The 21,213-nt window shown below is 37.3% G+C and overlaps 2 protein-coding genes across 3 annotated transcripts in view; one reads left to right on the top strand and one right to left on the bottom strand.

Annotated features, from left to right (window-relative positions):
• The window catches only part of LOC105382740 (MOXD1 homolog 1), a 46,867-nt gene extending 43,273 nt beyond the window's left edge, over window positions 1-3,594 (bottom strand). The window contains exon 1 of the mRNA XM_038116776.2: window positions 3,462-3,594. The gene's annotated coding sequence lies outside the window, so the exon portion shown is untranslated. The remainder of the gene's footprint in view (window positions 1-3,461) is intronic.
• Window positions 3,595-3,679: 85 nt separating this feature from the next.
• LOC105386277 overlaps window positions 3,680-21,213 on the top strand; it is a 214,179-nt gene continuing 196,645 nt past the window's right edge. For both annotated transcript variants that reach the window (XM_048622993.1, XM_048622999.1), the window contains exon 1: window positions 3,680-3,979. In XM_048622993.1, coding sequence (XP_048478950.1) covers window positions 3,958-3,979 — 22 coding nt within the window. In that variant the 5' untranslated portion in view covers window positions 3,680-3,957. The remainder of the gene's footprint in view (window positions 3,980-21,213) is intronic.

Genomic DNA, 21,213 nt, shown 5'->3' on the forward strand with positions numbered 1-21,213 from the left:
TCAATATATTAAAAATGTATTGGATATGAGAAAACAGAAGAAGCACACAGCACACATACATAATTATATATTCGAGTCTAACACGTAATCCTCCTTGCATTGACATTGCCGCAGTCGAGAAAACAGATATACCTACCTACATAATAAGAATAACAGTAAATATAAAGCACTCTTAATTCGAAGGTATCCTAAAACGGAACTGTGCTCCACGGGAGGCTGTGCCGGAAATCCTACACGCTGAATAGTTCACAAGTAGTCAATTGTCCTATTTACTTAGCCTTTCATTGCTTTGTATTGAGAAGTGCATTTTTTCCACTGCCTGAGCTTTTGTGTTTGTAGTACAATTTAAGGCTATTGCTTATTTTATAATGAATTTGAGTTTTTGACATTCTATTCGAGTATTCGGAACAGGATATTTGTGGCTATACATAATATACGGCAGTGCCAAGATTTTCTACAGTTCATGGTGCAATTGGTGATTGATTGATACCTACATGACGTTTTGTTTTCTTCTTTTGTTACAATTAAGATTATTAATGGGTTGTATAACCGTAATATGTTAGTGATTCTAGGAAACCCTACTCTGCCAATCAACTACAGCTTCCACACTTTGTGGAAAGCTGGAGAAGCGGGAGGAGCAAACGGAGTTAAAACCCACCATCTTGCAAAATATTCTAACCCAGCACAATCCAACGCCCAAATGGCTTCTGTGACCCGCGGAGTATCTGCTGGTGCTAACTGTAGTGTAGTAGACGAACTTGTATGAATTTCTATAAGTATACTAAGAATGCGATTCGTCCGTTGCGTACGATGCCGAAGGGTGAACGCTTACATTCAATCGCCTGAGCACAGGCATCAGGCAACTGTACATAAGTACCTCAGGCATAAAATAGAGGTGAATCGAGTGAATTAGAGATAAAAATTAGCAAGTTTATTAGGTCATTTACCAATTTTTTTAGGTGCGTCACTAAGCTTCTTAAAAATAGTATTGTCATCGTTGGTGTTCCAAAAAAACTTGCACTAGTTGTAGACCTTTTTATTATTATAATAACAAACAAAATATGGATTTTGGTTAGAATTAATAATTATTATAATGAGTTGATTAGTCATGCCTCATCCGGAAGCAGGAAAACAAAACATCTTTATATTCTGTCCTGTGCTTGTAACGCCTGAATGATAAATTGTAGCAACTTTTTAATGCCAAGTGTAAATTTGCTATATCATTTACGCCCGTACCATGCTGGCATAGGAATTCAGGAAATAGTCAGTTCACTTTAATTATTTATAAGAAAAAGTTAGCCAAATTCACTTCAACCTTGTTTTGAAAATTGAATTCTTAATTGACTAGAAAACCATTTTTGGGAGCACAGAATTGACAGTAAACATTAAGAAGTCCCAAAGTAATTTGGAAGTTTAAACTCAGAAACAACTTACATTATATTAAAAATAAGTTGGGGACCTTGTTTATGCTTTGGACCTCGCATAACTTAATAAAAAGTTCAATATTTCTAAAGTAATAATAATAATGTTGTGGGAAGGAAGTCTGACGTAGGAGTCTAAATTAAAATTATGTTTCATACAATAATAACTATATTGCCTAGCCTTTTTGATGTGGCATCAGCTAATGAAACCCTTTTTATTGGATAGCTACTTTTATAAGTTAGTACCTCGGTGTGGCATTATAAAATATATTAGGACTTATAATATACCTACCTAATATTAACAGGCCCTTTTACCTTTTGAGCAACGTAACCCTAAAAACATCTTTGGCTTGATCACTGATAAAAGTGCGGTGTTCATAATCATGCAAATTTACTGAACAAGCTACCGACATTTTCAGCCTAAAAGTTGTGCAAACAATGACTCTTCAAGATATGGGTGGCTTTTTTTCTCAATCGACCAAGTGACGCAAGATTCTCACTTCATTTGTGGTTCAAGTCTCAAGGGGTTCCGTTCTAATCTAACACTCCAACAGTTAATTGATTAATATTTCAGATATTTTTATCGACTGACAGATAATTATTATTTTCGGTGCCGGTAGATTACGTAAAAACCTTTAGTGGGATGGATGGAATGGGTGGTAGTGGTAAGTACACTATAAACTACATTAAAAAAACAAGTTTGTTTGAATTTTATATTTTTTCAAAATACCTACCTACAAAAGAACCTTACTGTTTTCTGTAATCCCTTTGACGGTGGCCTGCGCCTAAAAGTATACAGGCGGAGTTTTTAAAATAGCGATCTCAAGCTCATGTGAGCTCAAGCACATCCACATAAACACCACTGCTACACACATCACACACAACACGTCCCCGGATTTATAACAGATGTAGCTGGTCCCTTCATCATCAGGGAGCTATTTTAAAAACTCCGCCTGTATACTTTTAGGCGCAGGCCATCGTACCTAAAAACACTCTATCCAACACATTTTCTACCCGCTGTCTCTCTTCACAAGGCCTACATCTTGATAGGCGTAATGCCCGAGGAGGTTTTTACGCGTTTACCCCTTCCCCATCGTGGGGGGAATTTGCAATATGCCATTTAACGCGCACATTGACTTAATAGCTCGGGAACCTACCAGCATACCTAGCACGGCGCGTAAGAACAGTACGACAGACAAGACAAGACGTAGCAAAAGATTTGCGTCGCGCTCACTCGAGTCGTGCGGTTTCGAGAGCGAGCGCGACGAAAAACTTTTGTCACGTCTTTTCATTCGCGTATTGTGACCCCGTGCTAGGTATGCAGCTCCTTCTCACGTTTCATCCAAACTTGATCCACTCATCAATCTTGAATTAACGCTTCGAAGCGTCATTAATCATTAGTTTTAACCCATCTACTTCCCCGTATGTGCTCATGAAAAACAGAGTACATCATTTATCTACAATGATTGATTTCACCAAACGTATATCGATTGGTAGGTAGGTAATAACAATAAGGGCAGTGACAGTGATTCGTGTGCTGATATTTTGACGATGTCTCTTTACAGTTTATGATATACGGAAGCTGCTCGTATTTACTTTATCTTACTACGATATATTGGATAAATTAAGTGTAAGTATATCGTACCCATTTCAGCATTTGATAGATTAAAGTTATCTGTGTGATAAAAACGATTTGATTAGGTTAAAACATATTTTTTTTTTCTCACACATACCTAACTTTTATCCAGACATTCCAGACATTGGTAAGCTAAGCAGGCTAATAATTATTATAATGATATAGCATATAAGTCCAGGGGTAATAAACCATCCGTAATAGCGTCCATTGTCCTTCCGACTCCGTGCATTGCAAGGTGCCACGACCTGATTTCACAGCTAACCTACTTTCCGGAACATTTTGCGCGAAAACCTCTCCCTCCCCACTATATATGCAATTCGATTTAGAACATTTAATCTATTATGTAATCCGACTACTGCATTCGGCAAGATATCCGTTGGCTATCAGAATTGGCTATTACTTACCTTGTCCAGTTGATTTGCGGCCACATTCCGCTTAACCACCGCGATTGGAGAAGACAAATGGGAGTAATTGTTCACAGCACACGCGATTATGCAATTATTTTGATATTTGTATTCTTTTGGGCGAGTGGGAGAGGGCAGACGGTCCGGGCAGAGCGGTTGTCATGGCGACGGGGAGCACCAGCGGCATGCGCGAACATCCGAGCGGCAGAAGCGACCCCCCCGTTGCCGCATCCACCGCGTCCCGTCGCCTCGCGAAAGCGCTGACACGATACAAGGCAAACCTTACGTCATGTAGCGCTCAAAACCATCCATTCCGGGTCATCTTTCTCTCATCTCTCCTGTACAACGAATTCCGTGGTTGTTTCCCAGTGTCCAGTGGTTGTGAGTGTGTGTGTGAGTGCATTACCAGGCGTGCAATGTCGCGAGGAGGTGAGGGCAGTCTGTGACCCCTCGGTCGCGCTACGAGAGGAGGGGAGGGGGCTTTTCACGCTTGAACATGCCTTTCGAATTGAGATCAGGTATGTATGCTTTCAGTTGAATATAAGAGCTGTTTCAAACTGTTCCTCTTCGCTCTGTGAAGTGAGAGCAACCATGAGCTGTAAGAGGTGAAGGGATGTTGAGTCTAATAAAGACAAACACAGTTACAGTTTTAGAGCGATGCGTCTGAAATCTTTAGGGAATTCAATTCACGTTATTTTTTTTTCTTAGTTAAGCCAACGAGTTTATGATATTTTTCAGAATTTTCATATTAAATATTTAAATTAATTACGAAACATTCAATAAAACCTGCTTAGATGATTTGAAATTGAAAATATTTTCAAATTAATATTGACTCTTATTGACTGCATCATAAAGTAAATAGGGGTAAAGTCTAGGCTAGCCCTGTGAAAGAGATAAAAGATGTGACGTCAATGGGTCCCAGTGGAGTGAAAGAGATGACTAAATAGTTACAACTTTATGGTGCAACGTAAAAGCTACTTTATAGACTTTTAACATAGGCCATATAGATTTAAAATAGAGAAACTACCAATTATTTGTTATTATTTGATGCAATATGGAAATAGATTAAGTAATACATAATGTTTTGTTATTCAACAAACAATTCTAACAATTTGCATTCCATTTCAAACTAGCTAATTAGTAATGTTCGATAACACATAATACAACGCATATTGCTTAGCTAACCATAACATATCTTATTTATGTTTAATGTAAACTTTGCTTTGAGCATAAATTATTATGTTTATAAGTAATTTACCTGATAATATTGTGAAGAAATCATGCTGTTCATCATCACATCACGACCCATCACGTCCACAGCTGGGGCACGGGTCTCCTTCCAATGAAGGAAGGGTTTAGGCCACGCTGGCCTAGTGCTGGCTGGTGGTCAATGAAAAATGCTTTATGTAAGCAATCTAATTACATACAGTGAAGAATTTTAAATTTCAAAATAAAAATTTGACCACCTGAATAAAATTATAAATAAAAAAAAACGAAAAAGGATAATACAGAACAAATTAAAAACCTTCTCCTTTTTTGAAGTTGGTTAAAACCCGCATGAAATCATTTTCATGCCTAAATTATAATGAAAAAAACCAAGATTCTTACATTTTGTAGAAACTTTTTTTTTTATATTATTGAACTGTTGTTCAGTATTTCGGGTTCATGGACCTTGGATTTTGATGTTGTTGGCGACGCGACAATCAATGTTTTGCTGGAATATTTCGGGCACACTATTCGTAGTATTCGTCTGAGCAGAATCTGAAGCAACTATGAGGCTACAAAGCACATCCAACTGGGTTGGGCTATGTTTGGAGGGCTTCGTCGCATATACTTTTTATCCATTCGTCAAAGGTTCAAAAAAAAGTATTTAACTAGACGTCCTGCCTTTTTCCTTCTTATCTTAAAATCTGCAAACTTAACTGTAGCCATACCTTCCGAAGAGCCGATCACTGATATAGCAAACAACTTATCATTAGCAATTATAGGTTTTTTTTTAATCTAAGATAAATAAATAAATAAATATGTGGGGACATCTAACACACGGCCATCCGACCCCAAGTTAGGCAGAACCTGTGTTATGGGTGTCGAACAGCTGATATATTATCTACACAAATACATAGATAGATAGATACTAAATATAAATATCAACACCCAAGACCCGAGTACAAATATCTGTCTTTAAACAAATATCTGCCCCAGCCGGGAATCGAACCCGGGACCTTCGGCTCAATAGTCAGGGTCACTAACCACTACGCCATTCGGTCGTCATCCTAATCCTAATCCTAACTAATATTATAAATGCGAAAGTAACTGTGTCTGTCTGTCTGTCTGTCTGTTACTCTTTCACGCCAAAACTACTGAACGGATTTGAATGAAATTTGGTATACATACGGTCTAGACCCTGGGAAAGAACATAGGCTACTTTTTATCCCGGAATTCCCACGGGAAAACTTTTTAAGGCAAAGCGAAGCGCGCGGGAACAGCTAGTAAAAAATATATTCGGATATTTACCGTAAAACGACCAGTAGCAACCTACTTTCTAACAAACCATTATGGAGCTGAGCCAACATCTCCCTATTTGGTCCAGATGTCTTCATGTTTAGGCATGTAACGGAACTGAAGGCAAGAATAAAACTATATATACCTAGGCAGAATTGTAATCTCATCATAATAATCCCCAAGGCAACATAAAGCTTTATTATTTAAAGGAAATAGAATACCAATAAAAATTAAAAAATACTTTGTGTCGAGACTTTCCTAGTGGAATTTTAATCGCGATAGCCAAGGCATATCTGAATTTTTCTAAGATATTGACTGATATAGAAAGTTTCTATGAGATTACTTTACTACTATTATGTTCTATTAATGTTCTAACATTTCTTAGTGTATAATTAAAAATATTATAGCTTGCAGTGCAGCTTATATTAATGTTTCATGTACGTTTGGTTAGACCGTAACTATGCTACCACAAAAAACTTTACAAGTGCTGTGCTTTAAAACGAAATTTGACATATTTTGTAGGTGTTTGACATCGCTAAACACTCGTTAAATACTGTCAAAGTTTTTGTGGTAAGGCCCTAATAGTTTATGTTATAAGCTGTTTAAGTTCAGAAAACCGACTACCTACGTATTTAGCCGTCAACATTAGCACCTACTCAGGATCATAATGGATGGAGTATAAACGGTAAGCGTACCTCCGATGTTATTAATGACTCTCATAAATTGAACCCAAATCTCAAGCAACAAACTTGACATCTAGAAGGGCATCGGAAGGCATATTTTCCTTATTTTCAGTTTCCCTCCCGAAGGCTATAATTTTAAAGCTTGTTAGCTGTACTTTGTTTTGAATTCGTTAAAATGTTATGCTGATTTCTATACCTATGTCATTTTATGGAGGGGAATTTTATCAGTGATGTAACTTAATTAACAACATGATTAACGTCAATTCACGTTTTTATTTCGCGTACATATTTTTAACTGTAATTGTCCCTTAATTGATTTAAATTTTATTGAGATTTTCAGAAACACATTCATGTACGTGTGCGTATTTTATTTTTATCTTCGAGTCAAGTAAAAAAGGTTAACTGATAGAGAATGCCTAGTAGCATTAAGATCGCCTTTGTACAATATTTGTTTTATGTGCAATAAAGGATTTATAATAATAATAAGATACAACAGGCTTGAAATTTACAATAATATTAGGTACCTACCTCGACAATATAATGTATTGTAGGTATTATATTTAGCGAAAAATGGCCTGTCCGTGTTGTATCCTGTTCTATGCGTAGGTCGATCGAGTGGAAAATAAGATCCCACTGGTTAACCTAGTAGGAATACAACGTACGTATACAATTTATCATTAGAGCAGCAATTCAATAATCGTCTCTTATTAGAGGTAGATCATAGATGCTTCATATCTAGAATTCGTCGTTCCAGCTTGCTAGTCATACCTAGTCATCATCAAAGTTCGCACCCCATAGAATGTGGATCGTGACCATCACCAGTCAATGTCAGCATTGAGGTTGGGCCGGGACAGTGTCCTCCAGGTGCTCCTGTCTGCAGCAGTGTGTAGAGCTTCGTGCAGGCGGAGTTGCAGATATGATTGGGTTTGGTCACACCATCTTGCAGGAGCACGACCCCTTCGTCTTTTCCCTCCACTTTACCCAACAACATGTATTTTTCAAGGGATTTAAAAAAATTTCAACATGCGGGATTGGCAGATATCGGACAGGCGCACAGTGATTTTGAGCTCATTCAGGTTTGATTCATTCCGTCTGAAGGCTGTCTATGGTATGCGCAACATCTTGCGCCAGATCATACCTAGTAGACACAAAGTAAAATGTTACGATTACCTTTTCCTATGCACTTCTGTTGATATTTTACAGTAAGTGGCTGAGCAAGTTCTAAACTGCTTGAACCATTTCCCACCACGCTGGTCCACTGCGGGTTGGTGGGTTCACATATCTAGATGTGCTAGATCTAGATATGCAGGTTTCCTCACGATGTTTTAGTTCACCGTAAGAGTGATGGTAAACATTTTACTTAAGTTAAAAGTACTCATTGGTACATGTCAGCGCCGGATTCGAACCCGCATCTCTGGCGTGAGAAGCGGACGCTTACCCGACTGAGCTACCACCGCTCTACAACGTACCTATACAATTTATCATTAGAGCAGCAATTCAACAATTCAATAATCGTCTCTTATTAGAGGCAGATCATAGATGCTCCATATCTAGAAATTGTCGTTCCAGCTTGCTAGTCAAACCTAGTAGACACAAAGTAAAATGTTATGATTACCTTTGCACTTCTGTTGATATTTTACAGCTACTGGCTGAGCAAGTTCCAAAAATCATCATCATCATCATCATCATCATGTCCTCCACACCGTATCCGGCGACGGCGACTCCTGTATGTTCAATCCGGGTTGTTGTTTTGGTGGGCTCTGATGTGACTTGCAAAGCCAAACTTCGTCTTGAAAACACGACTACAAGGCGTACAGTACAGTTGGCCAGACGAGTTGTACGTGTAGTTGTAGGAGGGCTTCGGTCTGGTTTTCCGTGCCTGGCGTTTTGCATCATCCAAAAATACCTACTGTGTATACCTAAGTGCATAGGAATTGTTAATAATTAAGTAGTTCTTACAAATACCTACGCATTTGAAAGTGAAATCATTCGGAAATGTTTATTTAATTCCAAAAACCAATTACTACGGGATAACATTTTGTCAGCGAGCCTTAGCTTTGGGATACGGCTGACAAAAAATCTTCGTTGGTCTCGACATGGCCCAAAAACGTAATATCCGTCTTAAGTGTCAACCTACATCAAATGAACTTACGAGTACATATAACCACAAATCCCTTATTTACAAAGATTATTTTTACCATTTATTACCTATAATAATTTGTTATTGTGCTGCTATTGCTTAGTACTGTTTTAAGTGCTGGGGTTGACTTGATAAAGCTAACTACAGAATAGAAACAGTCAACACCAAAATTATATTAATAAGGTCTGATATTTTAGTCAGATAAATAAATTTGTTGCTGTTACTGTCTCATACATTAATTATTCCCCATATGACTTATATCTCACCATTGAAAAATCTGACCTAAGGCAACAAATTATTCTCCGAAATTTCAAGTCTGGCGAGGTATTCTTCATTGATTTCAAATAATTTTCCAACTTTTCCCGGTCTAGAGTTAGCGCTGTCAAAAGAAAAAAAGAAAATCATATAAAAGCTGTACCTACTACGTGAGTACCATTATAGACCTCCTTCTCTAATACTAATCTTCGTAATCTTTAACCTACAGAGCAAATAATATTTTTATTCCCTCATGTCCCTGTGGTGGCCATTTCGCCATTTTCCTGAAACACGGGCTGACAACGTAATCTGGCTAATAAAATATTGTTGCTGGGCAGATAATCTTTGCAAGATTCACAGTAAGTACCTATCTAAGTATATTATCAGGTTTTCTAAAGTTTATGTTCCGTTAATTTTAGTATAGAATTGGTATTCGTAATTAATTTTATTATAAGGTTGTCTGGTAGAGATTGCTGTAAGCAATAAGGCCGCCTCTTTGTACTGTATTTATTTCTAAGTTTTGTTTTTTGTAATTTTTGTTCTTGGTGCAAATAAAGTGTATTGTATTATAATATATATTAAACTACAGGCATAAATATTTATCTTCCAATACTACCTTTCAATATCTTATACAAATTTGAAATATACTTATTATAAAATTAATATACTTATCTAGTATTATTTAATTCCCTGTCTGGAGTCTGCAATCGATATAATATGACTGACCCACAAACATTATGGGTGACCTAAATTCACATGATTATCTTGCAGACCATTTAGAGTATTTATGAAAACTGCATATTACCTACCTAGCCTGTACAATATTCACAAATTTTCTTGCACCTCCTGTGGGTTGACTCGTAGAAAATTCTTGTAGCATTAAGTCCACCCTTTGTACACTTATTTTTATATTTGTGCAATAAAGGATAAAATAAATAAATACAATAATTGTATAATATTCAGGGTGTTGCAAGTGATTCATTCTGAACAGTTATTGATCGAAATGTTTTTGAAATTAGCAAAAAAAAAAAATTGACAAAACATTAGGTAGGTACTATTACAAATCTTGTTGTTTTCCAACGACCTCATAAACAAACCCTGAAATCAAAGTAGCAGAGATACTCAATAGAAACTCGCGATCCTGTGTTTTGTAATATATCTTACCTATTATGTTAGGAAATGTTTATTTTTCACCGTTCAATACAAAGTTGGGGCATCTAGACTATGTACTATTCTTTCTTTGTTGGCTAGGTTCCATATCGGAAAAACATACATGTATAATGAACTATAAACCTACGTATTTTGCACAGACCAAAAGTATTCCTGCGTAGTATTTTATTAGGAGCCGAAATCCGCTATAGGACTCTATAAATAAATAAATATGATATAATTAAGGTTTCCAAAGTCAAAATATTTTTTTGATTTCATCATTTGGTGGGGTTATGTCATAAATCACGGATATTGAATGAAGGTACGTATTGAAAAAAAACAATTGTCGCAGTTGTAGGTACTTAATTATATACAAAACATATCTAATCCAGACTCTAATTACTGTAGTACAGTATATGTATAAATATTGTATATCTCTGATTTTAGGATACAACAACAACGTGAAAATATTAATAAACATTTTGAACAAGACTTCACCATTATACAATAACCGTAATCATTATGTTCGTGAAATATGCCCTCAACAGCGTCCCTTTTCATGAAAAAAATGGCGGGGGATTTACCAAACTTTTACGCGATTTACCGATCCCAACCGAAAAGCTAAACACGGAAATTTTATGCCAAAAATTACGATGGTATACAATCGAAACAAATTAAATTGTACCGACACGGTAGTTTTTAATGTAGAAAACGAAAATCTGTGAAATAAAAATTAAGTTATTATATTAGGTCCTTACATATGAAATTGGCGTTTTGTCGTACTGGCCACTTTGATCTCAAATATTACCTTTATGGTTAGGAATTCCAAATTCAAATTCATACAGCTATTTACTCATGCATTTGTGTTCCAAACCCCCTAATTCATTTGTTTTTTCTTCTTTTGTTTTTTTCTTTGTGTCACTCTGTTTACAAAATGGAAAACTTGAAATATCGCGATATTTACGAGTATGAGTTCCACCGTGGCACCAGTGCTGCAGAAACGGCTCGAACGATTAATGATGTGTATGGTGACGGTGTCGCAAAAGAAAACACAGTGCGTTTTTGGTTCCAACGTTTTCGTTCTGGAAATGTCGACCTGCAGAACAAGCCTCGTGCACGGCCGGAGACCAAAGTTGATAATAAAGAATTGAAGGCTGTTGTGGAAGCGGATCCATCGCAAACCACGTCCGAGTTAGCTGCAAGCTCCGGTGTTAGTGATAAAACTATTCTAATCCACTTGAAGCAAATTGGGAAGGTGAAAAAGCTTGAAAGGTGAGTACCTCATGAATTGAGTGAAGCAAACCGACAAACGCGCGTCGACTGCTGCGTTACGTTACTCAACCGGCACAATAATTAAGGAATTTTAAATCGAATCATTACCTGTGATGAAAAGTGGATCCTCTACGATAATCGGAAGCGCTCATCGCAATGGCTGAACCCTGGCGAACCAGCCAAATCCTGCCCTAAGCGAAATTTGACTAAAAAAAAGTTGCTTGTAAGTGTTTGGTGGACTAGTGCCGGTGTGGTTCACTACAGCTTTCTTAAATCTGGCCAGACGATTACGGCAGATATCTATTGTCAGCAACTGCAAAACATGATGGAAAAGCTAGCTGCTAAACAACCGGGGCTGGTCAATCGCTCTAGGCCACTGCTGCTTCAGGACAACGCTAGACCACACACTGCACAACAGACGGCTACCAAATTAGAGGAGCTTCAATTAGAATGTCTTAGACATCCACCGTACTCTCCGGACCTTGCTCCAACAGATTACCATTTTTTTCGCAATTTGGATAACTACTTGGAAGGAAAAAATTCAACTCCGATGGGGCAGACCAAACCGCCTTCAAAGATTTTATTGATTCCCGCCCGAATGGTTTTTTTAGTAAGGGGATCAATGAACTACCTATGAGATGGCAAAAGTGCATACATAGCAATGGTACATACTTTGATTAATTTAATATATTTCATTTAAAAAAAAAAACGACTTTATGTTCCTCCTATAGAAAACGCCAATTTCATATGTAAGGACCTAATATTATATTTTGTTGTGTTGTAAAGCTTGGAGCTACTTCTAGGTACTATAGGTGTATTGCCAAACATGTAGCACATCTCGTTTTTCAATCCTAAAGGTTTAATATTTAATTATGTTTTTCTATGTCTTTTAAATAAAAACAATACCTATTAAAGGTAGACAATATAATATAATAAAATTATGAATATGTCATAAGTATTTTTTTGTCGCAGTGGTAAATTCGACCAGTTTACGAATAACTGAACATTCCTTTTTTTTTGCAAGCAGAGACTAGGGACCTACTCTCTCAGCTTTGCACACCTGTCCTGAATGACTTCATCATCATCATCAGCCTATAGCAGTCCACTGCTGGACGTAGGCCGCCTCTCCCAAAGCACGCCACTGGATGCGATCTTTAGCTTTAGTTCTATCCGAAGTACTTGCGTAAAAGTTATTAATTATTTTACTGTACAATTTGGGAATTCGTAGCGTTTTCTGCACATAATATATTTCATTTAGGTACAAAGAGCCGCCCTTGCCTCACTGTTCATAATTAATTCCTCCTTCTTGAGAAGTTAACTCGTAGCAATGTCTTTCTGTCACACACAGGGCACAGTGGAGAATAAGGGACATAGTAAAGTCAATGGTTTCACCAATTAAAAATTATTAAAAATAAAATAGAAAACCATTTCGAAAAACACTAATTAGAAAGAAATTATTTAATTTTAAGAGGAGAGTATAGCTTCGCGATCCTAGCGAAATAGGTATTTAGGAAAAGTATTGCTGTCGCTCGTGCACTCGCCCGCGCCGGGCACCGCACACACACATGCAAGTAGCGTCACGCACACATCGATGGACGCTGCCGCGCCGCCACCGCCGCCACCGCCGCCACCGCGCCGCCGCGCCGGTTGGCGAGAAATTGCGACCAAACACGGAGTGTCTTCGTCTTACCTTCATATTATTATTTCTGTGTTGTGCTTGTGAGTTGTGACTTGTGAGCGAAACTTGAAATTATTGAAGATAAATAGAAAGAAGTATAAGTAATTAGTGATAATTTCATGTGAGTAAGTATTTTATTATGTAGGTAATTACCTACCTAGTAACGAGTTAGTAGTTAAGTACATAAAATGGATTTTTGATTATTGGAAAATAGACCTTTTGCCGGTACTTGGACTATCATTTTGTATGTAAGGTTATTTACATCTATATATGCAGTGAATCTAAAAAACATTATGATAGTTTTGTAAAAATATAATTTTATAAGTACCTAAACAAAGTTTCGGAGCTGTTTATAAATCTTGAGTTGTCTTAGTATTTATTTCTTTTACCATGAGAAGTAAAAGCAAGGAGTCTAAACTTTCAAGCGAGACACTCGAGCTTATGAGGCAGAGACGCGAATTTCCGTCGGCAGGTGGCACTTCGTCAGAACTACGCGGGTACTCAACAAGCGTATAAAGAAGCTGATACGAAGAGATCTCCGTCGCTCCAACACACGCGCCATAGAAGCAGCAATTGAGCAAAATCGGGGGTCAAAAGTCTTCGTTCAGCAACTTGGGAGAGGCCACTTGACGAAGTTGAGGTCTGCAGATGGTAATATCGTTGCCTCTAAGCCGGAGGTTCTTGCCGAAACCGAAGGTTTTTACGGACAACTTTATGCTTCACACGCGCAGAAGTCTGTGGCTCAGCTCACCGATTCCAGAGCGCCACTAATACGCCACTACACTGACGACATCCCTGACGTCGACATAGGCGAGATTAGGATAGCCCTTGAGCAGCTTAAAAACAACAAGGCTCCGGGTGAAGACGGAATTACTACAGAGCTTCTGAAAGCTGGAGGTATTGCAATCCTCGAACAGCTCCAGAGGCTCTTCAATTCGGTTCTTCACAATGGCATTACACCGGAGGCATGGTCTGAGAGCGTCGTGGTATTGTTCTTTAAGAAGGGTGACAAAACCCTTCTGAAGAACTATAGACCGATCTCGCTTTTAAGCCATGTATACAAGCTGTTCTCAAGGGTTATCACGAACCGTCTTGCCCAAAAGTAAGACGAGTTTCAGTTTCGAAAAGGCTTTAGTACAATAGACCACATCCACACAGTAAGGCAGATTATACAGAAAACCGAAGAGTATAATCAGCCTTTGTGGACTATGAAAAAGCCTTCGACTCCATCGAGACCTGGGCAGTTTTGGAATCCTTGCAGAGATGCCAAATCGATTGGCGCTATATCGAGGTGTTGAGATGTCTGTACAATGCCGCTACTATGACTGTCCAAGTACAGGACCATAAGACAAGATACCTATCCAAATGCAACGTGGAGTGAGACAGGGGGATGTGATATCTCCGAAACTGTTCACCAATGCATTGGAAGATGTCATTAAGACGTTGGACTGGAAAAGACATGGCATATGTATAAATGGCGAGTACATGTCACACCTCCGCTTCGCGGACGACATCGTTATTATGGCAGAATCTCTGCATGAACTCAGCTGGATGCTAAGTGGCCTAAATGCTGCTTCCCGACGTGTAGGCCTCGGTATGAACTTGGACAAGACGAAAGTCATGTACAATGCTCACATCAAACCGGAGCCGGTCGCCGTTGGTGAGGCAACAATCGAAGTTGTGCAAGAACATGTCTACCTCGGGCAGACTATTCGGCTAGGCAGAAGCAACTTCGACAAGGAGGCTGCAAGGCGCATCCAACTGGGTTGGGCTGCATTCGGGAAACTTCGTCACATATTCTCCTCGGCCATTCCTCAGAGCCTGAAGACAAAAGTCTTCAACCAGTGCGTCCTGCCAGTGATGACGTATGGTGCAGAGACGTGGACACTGACGGTAGGACTGGTCCACCGATTTAAAGTCGCTCAGCGTGCTATGGAGAGAGCTATGCTTGGGGTTTCTCTGATGGATCATATCAGAAATGAGGTTTTCCGTCAGAGGACTAAGGTTACCGACATAGCTGTCAAAATATGCAAGCTGAAGTGGCAGTGGGCTGGTCATATCTGCCGAAGAACCGATAACCGTTGGGGTAGACGAGTTCTCGAGTGGAGACCACGAACAGGCAAACGCCAAACGCAGCGTGGGACGCCCTCCTGCTCGCTGGACTGACGACCTTAGGCGGGTAGCGGGTAGTGGTTGGATGAGGAAGGCCGAGGACCGAGTGTTGTGGCACTCCTTGGGAGAGGCCTATGTCCAGCAGTGGATGATTATTGGCTGATGATGTCTTAGTATACTTACCTAAGTAATTATATCATAGAATACATTTTATTATTCGCTTTTGTGGCCTCAAGTCAATTTATAGTAAGTAAGTAAGTATTATATTTTTATGTAAGTAACTATGTTAGTTTAGATGTAAGTAAATAAAATTTCCTAAGTAACCTTATCCATGTTGAGTGAGGATTAAATATAATATAGTCACTAGTCATTTTTTTGCTTGAAAACCTACTAGTACTTTAAACTTTTCCCATTCACATCTTTTTATATACAGGGTGTCCCAAATTAAAGTGCACATCCAAACTATAGTGACTTAATTTGTTATTCTAAACAACTTTTGTTTTACGACTTTTGTAAATTCGTGAAAAAAAATCTACTGTCTATAGTAAAAAATCTCATAGCCAACAAAGTTTCTATGAATTAGCAAAAATAAAATTCGCAAACAATCAAAAGTCTTAAAACAAAAGATGTTTAGAATGACGAGTTGTGTCACTATGATTCGGATGTGCAATTTAACATGGGACATACTGTGTATATCTATAGATATCGATAACGCAGGTGGGATGACGGGATCCCATCTCTACTATCGACTTCACTATGGACATCCCTATCGTACGTGTGCTTTGCTTCCCCCCCCGACCCTCAATCGTGCGATAGAGAGCACTGCAGCTCGGGACTGACAATAGGTACTTTTCTTGATGAAATTCTGGTTTTGGGAGAAAACGTTTTACACTAACTAAATATCAACCAATCTCTTTGATTTTAGTGTCAATCGCTTCAGCTTAATATATTCTAGGTTTATAGGTTTCGCTTTTTTTTAAAAAATAGGTACGTTGTTATTGATCCACAAACGGCTTAACTCAACAAAGTCGCAATCACAAAAAAAACATTATTTGAGGTGCCTATAACTTTGAATCTATAGAAAATTTTGAAAAAAGGAAAACCTATAAACCTAGTTATTCCTTGTGTCAATAACATATTAAAAAATCATGAAGATTGGATAATATTTAGGGGTAGTAAAACGTTTTCTCTTTTTGTATGGACGAGCAAGTGCTATACTCTACTCTTAAACGGACTACTTAATTAAACGGTTAAAAATATAAATAACCCAAATTGAACACATGTTACACAAGGGCCATCAATAGTTAAAATTCTTCTTCCCAAAATTATGTACCTATGTTTAAATTTCATTTCATACCTTGTAACTGACTTAAATGTCAGATCTGTTCAAACAAACAAAAATTAGCTCAATAACTACATTCACAATAATTAAACAATGCAGCAAGTACCTACAATAATAACTTAGTTTCGACAAACCACAACCCTATTATTAATTATTATCACATTACGACTGACGCCTTTGAAAAGACAAATTATCGCGCGACCCATATCTGAAGTAATTGAGTTTAAATTTCACATAATTGTATTGCTACCGACGTGTTCTCGGGGTGTGTTAAGGTGCAAATTGGCAGCCGACGGCATGAGGTGGCTGCAGACGGCGAATCGCAACATCACTACTGATTTCTGTGTGATTATTTGGCAACCAGAGCCACGTTCGGTTTTACGTAAACTTTTATAGTTTTCGCCAAACTATCAAACCTGGGCGTCTAGTACAAGTTTCATAGTATGCCGAAAACCAAAAAAAAAGAAGGTTTTCTCAAATACAAAGTGGCGCTCTAGTGGAAACTTTCACGAAACTTTTGACAGATGACAGAAAAAAATCAAAACTTTTTTCGTTATAGAGGCACTGTACTAGACGAACTGCGACATGAATCACGACAAAGTCAAGTCCAGATATACATAGAAACCAAACTGCGATTGTTGCAACCTAGCAATCAATTGGCACCTTTATGTGTATTGTGTGGTCGACACTGTTAGATCACGGAGGTTATTCTCTAAACAGTTTCACCACTACGGCAGTGTTGCTACAATAACGTATTTACCAGAACATAACTACTCGGTTATATTATTATCAACTGACGCTCTCAGTGTTAGATTAACATACAATTTCAAACCAATCAGTTTAATTGTACGTGGTAGGCAAAGGTACATTGCTGCACGCACGCTGATGGATTTTTATTTGGAATTATTAGACAGTAGATTTTAATATGTGTCGTAGGATGATTGGACAAATCGTATTTTCGCGAAAATACTAGGGAAATTGCAATGTCACGGATAACTCAGAAAATAAAGCTTACCTATATTTTTCAATCTTACAAAAAAAGTATTTTTGTGAAAACACGAGTGGCCTCAGTAAGATTACGAATCATTTAATTAATAATACAATAATAATAAAAACCGCTAAAAAGTAATACTTCAGTACGTAAAATATGTTTTATTTTTAAGTTTTGTTTTTTTTGTAATTTTTGTTCTTGGTGCAAATAAAGTGTTTTGTATTGTATTGTATTGTATTGTATTGTATTGTATTGTATTGTATTGCATTGTATTGTTTTGTTTTGTATTGTATTGTATTGTATTGTATTGTATTGTATTGTATTGTATTGTATTGCATTGCATTGTATTGTATTGTATTGTATTGTATTGTATTGTATTGTATTGTATTGTATTGTATTGTATTGTATTGTATTGTATTGTATTGTATTGTATTGTATTGTATTGCATTGCATTGCATTGCATTGCATTGCATTGCATTGCATTGCATTGCATTGCATTGCATTGCATTGCATTGCATTGCATTGCATTGTATTGTATTGTATTGTATTGTATTGTATTGTATTGTATTGTATTGTATTGTATTGTATTGTATTGTATTGTATTGTATTGTATTGTATTGTATTGTATTGTATTGTATTGTATTGTATTGTATTGTATTGTATTGTATTGTATTGTATTGTATTGTATTGTATTGTATTGTATTGTATTGTATTGTATTGTATTGTATTGTATTGTATTGTATTGTATTGTATTGTATTGTATTGTATTGTATTGTACTTATTTTCAGTTTGTTGTTATCTCAATGTAACAACAATATCAATACATATAGAGAGAATATTAAACCAAAATAACAATTATTTTGTCAGCTTTTCCCACTAAACCCTTCACGGTGGACTGAATATTACAGAAGGGCTAGCACAGGGCGGTTTTGTATCGCTCTCACTCACATCTCGCAGCCTCAAGTCAAGAGCGTGCGCGACGGAAAACTTTTGTTACGTCTTAATTACGCCCCGTGCTAGCCCTTCTGAACGGTTATATTCTGAGATGTAGGTACTTAACACTATTTAGCAAGTAATTGCTTCAGAGAAACGGTTATGAATTCATTTGACAATTTCTTGATGTATGTATAGCTTACACTTTGATACCTAATACTGTTAATATTCCCGGTCTATTAAGCTACCATTCATGTGTTAAAATAACGAATTTCCTAAAGGTACCGCACAATCAATGTAGGGCATTCATGAAATAGTTGGTCATAAGTATATAAAGAATATAAAGCGGAATAAGTGATGATAGTAGTGTTTTTTATTTTATTTTATTTTATTATGACTTGAATTCATAATTTATAGGAAAAATAATCTTAGCCGAAATATAACTAGACCGAATAGTGTAGCATTATAATATACTATAATTTTGCACGGATTTGAATTCGAAATATGACAGAACTCCGCCCAATTTTAATAAAACTATTCAGGATTCATATTTTCGCTATTATTTCATGAATACCAAATAGCCAACAAACAGAGTAGAAGAAACCCAAACATTGTTGTACAAACATACAACTTGTAGACCTACAAACTTTCACTTGTTTTTTTATGTAGAGAAGCGAGAATTATGTTGGCGAAGAAAAAGGCTCCGATAATCAAAACTAACAAAAGAGAGGCTAGACACAATTTACTCGGTACTGTGTTATATTCGAACTTAAAGGTGGATAGGTACATACTGCTGTAACTTAACATTCATCAGTAACATTACACGCATTCAAAGAATTCCCATTGTGTGAACACTATGCGTATGAACAAAGTATTTCAAGTATGGGAATTCCTTTCATTGCGTGTTACATTGGATGCTACGTTACATCAGCAGGTCTAGTGCAGGTTTGATAGTTTGTCGAAAACGAACTGGCGCCAAACTAAGTGGCGCCTCTAATGGAAACTATCATGAAACTTTTAACAGATAATGTATGCAGGTGACAGAAGAAAACCAAAAATTTTTCGTTTACATAAATTGCAAAACTTGTACTAGAGGCCCTGATGACAGGAGAAAACGTAAAAAAAATCGTTTTCATAAATAGCAAAACCCTACATGTGCAGCATGTTATATCTAAGCCTGAAATTAAAATCAGAATGTCAAAATTCGCGAAATAAAATATTCATTTTCCATGAAAACTCACGTGACTTTTTACTATGACTGACTGGGAATTACTTCTTTTTCGCGAATTTTGGAATTCTGATTTCATTTTCGGACTTCGATATAACATGCTGCACCTGTAAGTTGCGGTTACAAAGCAGTGCAACCACAGCACTGCGAATATTAAACTCTAAATTTGATCGCACCCTTAGAATCAGGACCTGTGAAAGGTTTTACGATTTTTCTGCGTTTGGGTCGACTTAGATCGCATGCCGGCGCCATTAGTGACGGAATGAGGGGATCCGGCGGGACTGCCGAAATCTGAAACTGAGTGGGTCCTGCTAAGTACCTAACGTTTCATTTTGATTTCCTCTTGATTTCGGTAAAAAAACGGCAGTTGTGAGAAATGAGCTTTGGATTTTAAACGACAACGAGCGAATACTTGAATAGATATTCAAATAAAATTGAATGAAATATTGATAACTAGCTGTTTCCGCGAGGTTCGGTTCGCCTTAAAAACTAGCTTATGTGTTAATTGAGGGTATCAGGTAACTCCACACCAAATTTCATTAAAATTCGTTCAGCCGTTTTGATGTGAAAAAGTAATAAACAACACACTCACAAACTAAAATTTTACAAATACTCATATTTGTCACTCTAGTCATAATAGATATTTCGCAAAGGTATAACTAAGTAAATATGACTATGTGACTGACACGTCACATAGTCATATTTTAAACTACGTAAACCTACATAATTATCATTTACCTTAGTTAAACATTTACTTATATGGGTAGGTATATTTTATGTAGCTGAATCTGTACCCATACTTCAAATATCTCCGGAACCCAATCCCGCGTATACAAAGCTCATACCGAAATCGTTTATATGCAGATTACACACCGCTAGTGCAGGAACTTCATACACCATTCAGTTATCATTATCGTGAATGAGAGCATCGTGCGAATACTCGTAGTACCGAGTTTCATTGTACCTGTAGTGTACATCACACACACATTACATAGACACACACACAAACACACGAACGCACACACAAACACAACAGTCAACTGCAGGACATTGGACTTTAGATAAGACAAGGATTATGGCGTTATGTAATATCCACTCTTCGTATATTATACTGCAATACTGCAAATTTTCATACATTTTATCGAAGGTAAACTCGGTATCTAAGCCCTTATTTCACAATGTCTGGTTAGTGGCTACCTGTGAGATAAAATACATGCTGTCACTCTCTGTTATAATTTTTTTACAGTGTCAGCATGTATTTTACCTCACACGTAACCAGACATTGTGAAACAAGGCCTTAGTGTGTCTTTTTAGGGTTCCGTAGCCAAAATGGCAAAAACGGAACCCTTATAGTTTCGTCATGTCCGTCTGTCCGTCTGTCCGTCTGTCCGTCTGTCACAGCCGATTTACTCGGAAACTATAAGTACTACAGTGATGAAATTTGATGGGAATATGTGTTGTATGAAC

Source organism: Plutella xylostella, chromosome 3 (genome assembly GCF_932276165.1).
Source record: "Plutella xylostella chromosome 3, ilPluXylo3.1, whole genome shotgun sequence".
NCBI classification, from domain to species: Eukaryota; Metazoa; Arthropoda; class Insecta; order Lepidoptera; family Plutellidae; genus Plutella; species Plutella xylostella.